Source organism: Mesitornis unicolor, unplaced genomic scaffold, assembly GCF_000695765.1.
Source record: "Mesitornis unicolor isolate BGI_N332 unplaced genomic scaffold, ASM69576v1 scaffold24946, whole genome shotgun sequence".
Taxonomy (NCBI): Eukaryota; Metazoa; Chordata; class Aves; order Mesitornithiformes; family Mesitornithidae; genus Mesitornis; species Mesitornis unicolor.
The window spans coordinates 13,622-23,710 of record NW_010192024.1 but is presented as its reverse complement, the minus strand read 5'-3'; the positions used below and the strand labels follow the sequence as shown (position 1 = coordinate 23,710).

The 10,089-nt window shown below is 43.7% G+C and overlaps 1 protein-coding gene across 1 annotated transcript in view; it reads right to left on the bottom strand.

Annotated features, from left to right (window-relative positions):
* Positions 1-8,145: 8,145 nt before the first annotated feature.
* XPNPEP3 (X-prolyl aminopeptidase (aminopeptidase P) 3, putative) overlaps positions 8,146-10,089 on the bottom strand; it is a 13,963-nt gene continuing 12,019 nt past the window's right edge. Inside the window, exons 8-9 of the mRNA XM_010186942.1 lie at positions 9,429-9,549; positions 8,146-8,564 (exon numbers count right to left, since the gene is read on the bottom strand). Coding sequence (XP_010185244.1) covers positions 8,398-8,564; positions 9,429-9,549 — 288 coding nt within the window. The 3' untranslated portion in view covers positions 8,146-8,397. The remainder of the gene's footprint in view (positions 8,565-9,428; positions 9,550-10,089) is intronic.

Genomic DNA, 10,089 nt, shown 5'->3' with positions numbered 1-10,089 from the left:
TGTGACAGAACATGGACAGTTTCAAGGACGGGCCTTTTCTGAAACACTAGATCCTGAGTCCAGAGTGTAACCTAACAGGCAACACTGACTCACACGCTTACTCTGTGCTCTCCTTTGCACTTGCTCTTCAGGATTTGGATTTTTTTCTTTCACTTTGCTTTGTCATGAGTAGTCAGATCTGCAAAGCCAGGTGATTCAATGAATAAATGGCAGATTTAGATAACATCTGGACTATGCTCATGTCCTGCGCAATCGCTTATTTTACTGGAAAAAACATGATGGCAAAAAGAGGGGCAGGCCCCAATGTAGTATGGATCCAGGCCCAGAGGAGCCACTTTGCAGCCCCTTTTGAAACTTCATCTTTAATTTTTTAAGAGCACAAAGATTATGTTAAGTACTAGGGGGAAAAAAGGAGTAAAAAGGAGATGGCACTATTTACTGGAAGACTTTATTTTCTTTTGTGTGCATCTACGTGCCCAAGATCTTTTCCACCAGATGAGAGCCATGCAACCCATACGTCTCTTCATTGCTTATCTTCTTCCTTTCCTCTCTGGTTCTTTGTTCTTCTGGGTTTGCTTTCCTTGCTAAACTGTGAACGACCCCATTTTGCAGCTCTGGGGACTCTGAGAAATGTGACTGAAGGAGGACATGAAGTTCAGAGTTGTAGGCGTTTTTATAGAAGTGCAGTGACAGCTCCACTGTCAAGGCTAAACTGAACCCAGAGCAGGCATCCAAGCTCTTCATTAAACATATCCAGTTGCTCCTTACCCTCCCTCTAATGCCTGTTGGGAGGGATGGGCAAGAAAAGGAAAAGGTGCATGGATTCTTAATGCTTGGGTGGTGAACAGCTGGAGCAAAGGACTGAGAGAAACAGTTCTCCACTTCATCCTTCTCCCTCCCCCAGCCTTCAGGTCAAGGCTCGATGCCATTCAGAGGGATTTGCTGCTGTCACACACCAGGTACCAGGCTCAGCACCAAATTGAGAAGGTAAAGCGCAATGGCGGTCACGGGAAGGCGCTCAAAGGACTTGATCAAAGGGTGCCTCCTACCCGTTTATTCGGTGACTTTATTAACCGAAGGCACGCAATATCCTAGAGGATTTTCAGCCCAGTCCCTTATCAGCTTGTGACTCATTAAAAATGGAGTTCTTCAGAAATGTAGCATTTGGTGCATTTCTTGTCTTAATTGAGCTTAGAGAAACAGCTTATCAGTCTTCTAGTTTATTATTAACATTCACTAAAATTTCAGAGAGTTGCACACTGGAGGAAAATCACTCTCATATCTAATTATGAGATTAATTTGCAGTTATCAGTATACTAGGAATTTAGATTTGCACTACAATCCTTCTTTCCATTAATTGCTACAGTTGTTCTGTTTTATTTTTCCTAAGAAACTATGTTAGAATGATACATTTGGGTTCAAAACTCACATAGTTTGCAGTTTTGAATTTTGAGAGTAATAATCATATCTTTCGGATAGCACATTCTCACCTTTTTTGGAAAGGCACTCCTCAGGTGAGAATCACAGAATGCTGTCTCCTCAGAGGCCTCACACTGCAGGGAAATTACATTATAAAACTAGAAAGAATCTCTGAAGATAGAGGCAATGTTAAGGCTTCATGGCAGTGATTTACAGTAAAGTATATTACAGAGACAATGCAATTATTCAAACCTTAAGAATTACAAACCTTGGCAATTCTAGGGTAAAATTAAATTTAACAAGAAATCCAAATAAAGCATAAACAAAGAGACAAATATCTAAACAATCTTAATTATGCTTGAAGAAAATATCTTCTAAATCTCTAACTAGCTAGAAGTCACAACATTTGTTTGCATAATATGCATGTGTTTGTGCACCACACACGTGCTTTTGAAGATGAATCATACATTTCCACTTTATACTGTGTAACCAAAAGTTCAGTAGAAACCTCTCTCTGTTCTGCAGAGAAGGGCAAAGAACACAGCATGCCTTTAAAAAAATCTCTTAATCATAAGATGATTAAGCCCACAAATGTAGAACTATCTCAATACAAAATGTATGGTTTTGCCTGGTTACAGTCACCACAGTAACACCCATGTTAAAAAGCTCATCTTCTGGAATGAAAAAAAAAATAGAAGAGGGTAAAGCATAAATTAGAAAGCAATATACATACCAGATACCTGCAATGCATCACAGGAGTGTCAGCAGTACCTTACGGAGTCTGACAACAAGTAACAGGTCAGCGCAGTGAGTGCACCGGAGGCTACAGCTTTTGGCTGCAGACTGGTACCTCTGTAAGTCCAGAGGGGGAACAGAGGGGAACAGTTGGAGATTTAAGGCCTCCGTGACAGGGGCAGCTGTGTGGAGATGCGAGGACTGGAGATTCCTGAGCTGTCAGTAGGGTCGTGTCTCTTTGCCCCTCTGCGAGCGAGAAGACACGTACAGATGGGCTAGAGGAGCACACACACAGTGGGTAAGGAGGCAGCCAGGCCCGGCTCTGGTCCCGTGATGGAAGCTCTCCTAATCCCCGATGCCATATCAAACCTTGTCTACCCAAGAAGCAGTGTTAAAAAAGTTAAGTGGTTACTGGATCAAAATGGGATCCTGGTGACACATTGGGACAACAGCAGAGAAATGCCAACGCAAATGACAAACTTCACACAGTCCACTAAATGGAAACGATGGGTCTGCCAAAAGGAGGCAAGAACGGTTCTCATAGGCAGTACCAGTTGCCTGTTTTTGTAGCCTGGTAAGAGGCCTACACTGAGAAAGCTTAAACCCCTGTGCTTTCTGTACCATTAACAGCTGCACTTTGAATGACTGCGATGCCGGCTAACACGACCACAACTGAGATGCAATACTATTAATTACAGAAGTATTGCTTGTAGCTCCCATACGCGAAACTAATGTTAGGTGTTGCATGTCCTTAATCCCACTTTCTTGGAATTCTCTGGAAAATTATGGTGATAAGTACTTTTTGCTCTTTTTAGTAACGAAGAACAAATTGTTCTGGAAATGTTAACTGAAGCCCACTATCCAAGGACAGCATCTGTCTGTCCCTTCCACAGAGGGCAACACCAAGGACTGCTTAATCTGCAAGGACAAAGTTAGCAGCCCTGACTCACAGGATTCCTGGTGTGAAGGACGGCTGCCTAAGAGGACTTCTGAAGACCCCGGAAAGACTTGAGCATGCACAGTCTAACACTAGACTAGAAAAATGAAGTCTATTATCCCCAAACTTAAAGCAGTACCTTTCTGAGTAAAAGATTCACGTGATAAGAAGTTACATGACATCTGCTAACTATTTCCTGGTACAAGAGTCTGACTGCTTAATCTTAACATGAATCAGCAGCCAATCCCATTTTGCATTAATCTCCCAAAAGCAGACTCGGAGGCAGGAGCCTTGTTCTGCCTAGGAATAAAAAGAAGCTGAGCCTCTCCTCCTCACATGATATTGCTCATACTGACCCAATTTACTGACAAAAAATACCAGTGAGCCTATTTCCCTGGGAAGAATTGCATTTCAACCAGTTTCTGCTGGACTGTCAGCTTCCCCTGGTTGATCACAGGCTGAGTGTTTTCACCTTCTGTTACCATATTTCTGCCTAAATAATTAAATAAAAAAGAAGCGATTCCTTTAAAATGCCACAGGCTCTTCATGGTCTAGAGACGAAAAAACAGCACAGAGCTTCAACTACCATCAGTTCTGGCCCACCACAGCAAGTCTGAGACCAGCATTCCCAAGGAATTCCCAAACCAAGACTGCACATCGCTCCTGCAGTGCTACGTGTTTCCCCAGCATCCAAAGGGAAGGAACACACTGAAGCCTACAGTAGCCATTCTCACCCCTGGGTCTACAACCAGCTTGTTTTGCTTTTCCTTGCTCAAAGATCTGGTCATCAGGCTTACCCAGACAGGAATTATTTTCTTCTTCTTCTCCATTGTTAATGGATAACTCTGTCATAGCAGTTAAAAAGTGGCATGAGTCAGCAGGTAACACACATGGAGGACCTGGAAATCCTTCCTTGTTCCTCTTCTGAAGAGCCTGGTTTTGGTTAGCCAAGTATTGGGTGGTGCTTCAGAGAAACAACCAGGTGGGCTGAGGCATAACTTGTGCCAGAAGACAGGAGTTCATTGCTCTGCTTGCTGCTGGCGAGGAAGGCTCAGAGCTGGCAGCCAGTTAAGACAGCAAGACAAACCCCAAGAAGGTGAAAGGAGCTGAGGGGAGAAACTGAGCATCGTTGAGCCCTCTGTGCCTCATTATCCACTGCTTTAAAATGTAACTTATTGTTACACCTCTGAAATACAATTAATTGTATAAGTCAAGATCCACTCCCAGAGCCAGTGTTGTGACAGTGTCCAAACAAGGGTTTTTAATCAAGTGGAGGCTGAGCACTCATGTAGGGAGTGCATTAAACAGAGAAGCTGTAATGATCTCAGAAAATTATAAACTTAAATACAGTTTAGATCTGCATACTAATGAAGAGATGCCTATATAGGCTTCTGGACAACTCAGTTTAAAAGAAATAAAAAACTGTCAATTCATTGCAGTGCAGAGATTCATTATCCAATTACACAAAGTATTAAGCATCTCAGCATAATTAAAGCAGTAACTTTCTCGTATGATAATTATATTCATTTTTAAAAGAAATAATTTAACTGTAAAGACCAAGTTCATCAATATAATCTGACTCCTTTGTTCCCCCCCCCCTCCTTCCCCTGAGCAGAACAAATCCTTAAGGGTCTCCTGGTTAGCATAACCAGTTTTCTGGAGCTATCATGCCACTCCGACAGCATCCTGAATAGCCATTTTATACCCTGTTGTTCTCTCCGTACTCTCACATCCACCTGCACACATCCCCACAGCTCCAAATCACACCTTTCTCCTGAATCTTCTCTATTGCTTTGTATATTCCCAAAAACCTCAATTTCCATACTCTTTTACCTGCTCCCTCAGTTTGCTTCTTCCTATGTCATGTGTAGAGATTGCATGAATGCAATTTTAGGAAGGACATACTGTATTTTTCACAGATAACAAAGACAGAATGCTAAATTTTGTTAAACACCAAATCTCTTTCTGCTTTGATGACAGAAGCGTATCTGCAAATTAACACCTCTGCTCAGACTGTACGTTAACAACAGGACTGTACTGCTAACTGGTTCTCTGCAAGGCAAAGGAGGTAAAATGGGAAAGCCAGGAAAAGCCTCCTGGGCTTTCTCGGAAAGCAAAGCAGCTTCTCCACAGGGATGGCTGGCTCTCATTTTCTCTTGTACTCTGATGCCCTTATACCTGTGCCATAGGCACTGGGGAACTTGCATTACTTCCTGAGGACTCTGATGTGCATCTCTCCCCAGGTCAACTTGTGTATCCCTCTTGCATATTTCTCTTGCATATTTCTCTTTCTCTCCCAGTGATCCCAACACCCTCAACAAGTAGCTGGCACCGAGAGCTGCTCCTGCACCCAAGTGGCTGGAGCGAGGAACCTCTCCTTTGGCAGGGACAGAGGGTAAATCCGGGCAGTATGTGACAGGCCATAGGGCTACATCATGGGTACGTGCAGCCAAAGAAGGGATTTTTTAAGTTTCTTGATAAATGCCACATAAAATGTTCAAGGATTTGGCTGTGTTCAAGGGACACTGTGTGCAGGTCCCACATGAGGCTCTGATTATCCACCTCTGCAACACGTGAGAAAAAGCCTTCAAAAATGTAGGTTGAGAAGACTTGGATTTACTACATTCTGCAAAATGCACCCTTCTTGACATGGAACAACAGATTCAAAACATGAGCAGCCGTTTATGCTGGAGAAACGGCTAAACACTGTGGAAGAATTGCAGCATATGGGGCAATGCACAGCCTGACCCAGACACGCTTAGCATGGTGGAGCACAGCAGTCCCAGCACATCCATTGCTCTCCACTCAGCAGAGCCACAAACACTTCTTTACAGACAGAAACATTCATCTGCAAGGTTCCTAAGATCTATCAGTGTTTGCAAGTTGCAGGATTTTCCTGAGGAGTAGGAATTGGTGTGTGCCTACATTTGACAATGTTATTTCAAGTCCAAGATAATCTATAAAATAATTTATGTATGTCCCTGAAAAATAATGCTCTTTCTTGAGGTATTTATATCTATCCAACAGCCATGCAACTCGACGGCCTGAGAAATTACTTCCTACAATTTTTTTTATTTTAAAAATAACTTTTTAATATGTATTTCAAAGGCTTATTCACAGTAAATACAATTATCTGTGATTCTGTGATCAACTCTGTTAGGTACATACATCTGCCCCATCTATGTACCTAACAGAGTTGATCACAGAATCACAGAACCACAGAATCACACACAGAACGTGATTCTGTGGTTCTGTGATTCTGTGATCAACTCTGTTAGGTACATAGATGGGGCAGATGTGCAGATCGGCACATGTAGCTCTCATGTTAATGTTATTTTAAGCTGCTTTACAGAGTTCCAAAATCCAAGATTCGTCCCAGCTGACATGGCTTTAACAGGTGTAATAGGAACAACAAATGTGTAACAGATCAGAGCAACATCAAAAGTGTTCATCGGTTCCGCATCCACGCTTATTAAGCCTTCCTTCTAACAATTTACACTGTATGTACCACTGTAATGCATGAGCACCTAACAGCTTCCATCGACGACTAGCAGATTTTCTTAAATAGGTGGAACTCGATACACTAAACTCTGTAAAAACATTAACTTTCCATCATGTTTAAAAAATAAAAGTCATGGCATGTCTTTGGCTGCTTTTCAAGTGTCAAATTCAAACCCCACTGCATGCACCCAACTCCCATCAGAAACAATGAGAGACGCAAGACACTGTCCATTTGGCCTTGACCACGTGAAATGAAACACAGGGGAAAAAAAGAGGGGGGGGGAAATAAAAAGGCAGATTTTGCTAGAGGTTAAACAGCAAGAGAGTCCAACTCAGGAACCCTGACTACCTTCCCCACATCCTTCTGACTGCATTCATTGTGGGGCACTGGGGCAAACTGGGGAAGAGGCAGTGACAATGATTAGAAAGCAAAATGGATTAGGAAGCAGTGGCATTACAGTGAGCCAAAAATAGACAATATAGGAAGAGAAAAGAAGAGAAAAAGAAAGAAAATTGAGAATAACAGACAAAAAATACTGAAACTCATTGTCAGAGAGGAAGTAAGATGATGTGATGCAACAGCAAGCATAAATAACAGGAGATGCACTGATGAGAGGCATTTTTCAGACATGTTAAATAGTCAACCGTCAAAATATTTTCAGTAAATCACAGATGCCATGTTTGCTTGCAGCAGGTGTATTTACTACTGCGTACAACGGCCTGGATCGTGGGCTGATGTTGAGGCGCAACAACTCTTCTCTTTACTCCTCATCCACCCTAGCCCCTCACATTTGCAGCTGCCTCCGAAATATTATCACCGAGCAGTAGTTACTGACTGCGCTTGGCAAAGCCCAAAAGGCAGGCAGCTGTGATCATGCCCTCAGAGTTCTGAAAGGAATTACTGCTGAAGTTGCTGGCACTTACAGCATGAACCAGAAAGGTGCCGTGACTGTCCCAGAATTGGGCACCTCGGTGGAGACCAGCAGCTCACCAGTGGAGTCCAGCACAGCCAACATGGCCCTGCTTCCCAGGAGAGAGGTGTGCTCATAACAGGAGACTGGAAGGAGCATTTGGGAGAAAAAGAAGGAATGTGGAACACAGCAAGAATGGGTGTGTCCAACCTCCTGAGCCCTGTCTGTCCTTTCTGAAATGATGAGCTGAAAGACCAGATGAGATGTTTTTCCCTGCTGCTGGCCTACTTTGCATATGCCTTAACAAGGCCCAAACATATCCTTACAGTACTAAAAGCACTCTCCACAGGCTTCAGATAAAACTATCTCCCAATCAAACCCATCTTCCTGACTACCAAAACCCCTCCTTCCAGGGCTCTACAAAAATCAAAGCTGTCTGAAACACTTTATTCCACCAAAACAGCATTTATCGAAGCTTCATTTTTAAAATCTGACTGTTGTGAAACTACTGCTAAAGGGGTAAAAACGAGGTCCTGGTCTCAGCAGTTGTACCTATGCAGGTGGAGGGGCACCAGACAGAAGCCCTCTGCTGGTGGCACTGACAAAACTCATCCCTCCAAGGCCACCAGAACAGATGAACCCACAAAGCAGCGGGATGAATCCACCCCCGTGTCCTACAACAGCTCAACATTAGCACTAATCACATCAGAAGGAAAATGCACACAGAAAAGGTTGCTTTGCTTTTCCACCCCTCAGTACCCAAAGCCTTTTGCATTCCACTTCCCAGCCCCAGTCTTGGAAACAGCGATCATCTGTTCACACCCTCCGTCACTTGACAGCCCCTGGAGGTCTCCTGCATCTCCAGAGGAGGATGAAAGAGGCAGAGAAGGGGCATCATGACCTGCGGCCACAGATCTGCTCGATGTGGTAGATCTCCTTGGGACAGTCAGCAGACAAGACGAGAGGTGCATCCTCTGTTATCACAACATCATCCTCAATGCGCACACCAATGCCACGAAACCTCTCCGGGGCACTCACGTCATCCTCAGGGATGTAAATGCCTGAAAGAAGGAAGGGAATTAAAACACACAACATTCTCCATAACAAGAATTACTGCACCCTTACTGCACCACCATGAGAACTGGGTTGGATTTCCAGCAACATGAGTTTGACTCCAAAAATTTTTAATAAAGAAAGCTACTCTCTTTCCCCTCCCTCATGGCTGCTAGCGGGCTAAGAAAGGAAAGTGTCCTTCAGTGCCTACAGACACCAGCACATTAATAAAAACTTCCACAATTACAGCTGCCCTTTCTGCACTTCTTGCTCTTGATGCTGTGTTCACAATGATGATTTTAACAATGTTCTGAATAGAAAGAGAGAAAGGAGCCAAGCATTAAATATCTGTTTCCAGCTGACAGCTCCAAATCCAGTGGCAAGCAGAAAGAAAGATTCATCATGAAATACCTAATTTGTAAAGCTAAGTTGCGAATGCCTGTAATTGCAGACTGCAATGCTTGAGACATAAGCTACCAGTGACTGGTAGTAGTTTAGTCACAGTAACACACACCATAGCACAAGTGAATTTAGCCTGCTTCTCTGCACTGCGATTGACCTGTACTGCTGTGGGTCAAACACCAGCAGTCTGAGGTCTATATTACTCTGCCTCCTGCTGCACAGACACTTTCTGAGAGTTTACTCCCATAATTTGTTACCTTGGCTGTGCTTGGGAGGGAAATAAGGTTTTCTAACACTGTAATGACTTTGGGAGAGGAATAACTTAAGGTTTACTAATACTGTAATAATTTTCACTTTCACCAGAAAGGACCTGAATGCTTTGGTCTGAGGGATCAACTAACTACTCTAAGCAATACTGTTACCTTCGGTGTTTCATGTGTTTGTCCACCACTGACAACATATCTTTTTACCTGGTTCAATGGTTATCACCATGCCTGGCTGGAGTGGGAGCGATCTGGATATATCTGGGGTATCATGAACATCCATGCCCAAGTAATGGCCCACATGATGTGGGCAGTACTTTCGAACAGCCTAGCAGAAGACAAAACAAGTGTCACAGAGGCAGTTAAACACAGCCCAACCTCTTGTTTCAGCACAAAAGATGGGGAGAAAAGACAGAATAGTTCTGTGCTTAACCAGCAATTTTACCACCATGACTGGGTCACTAGTGGCTGTCTTCCATTTACCAGAACTGGATGGCCCTCAAAACCCACCAGTACCACATAATTATGAGCATATTACAGACTTCCTTTCCTCCTCACTGAAAAGAACAGCCCAAGCCCATCACCACCTCAGCATGTCAAGCAAGACATCAGTTTTTGGCTCACTGAGCTTTGCTACCCCAACCATTTCCAACCCTTAAACATCCAAGCCCTATGTTGCTCCCATCAGCAGACCCTGACAACTGGCAGCAGCTGATCCAGCTGCTACGTGATGTGGCAAAGAGGTCTCCTATGCTCAACAGAGTGGATGCTGTGCCGGTTTCACCCAGCAGCTACAGCAGGATTTTAATCCACCTCTACAGGGTGCTGACACTGCCTCTCCCTGCACCATCCTAATCCCCCTCTTTCC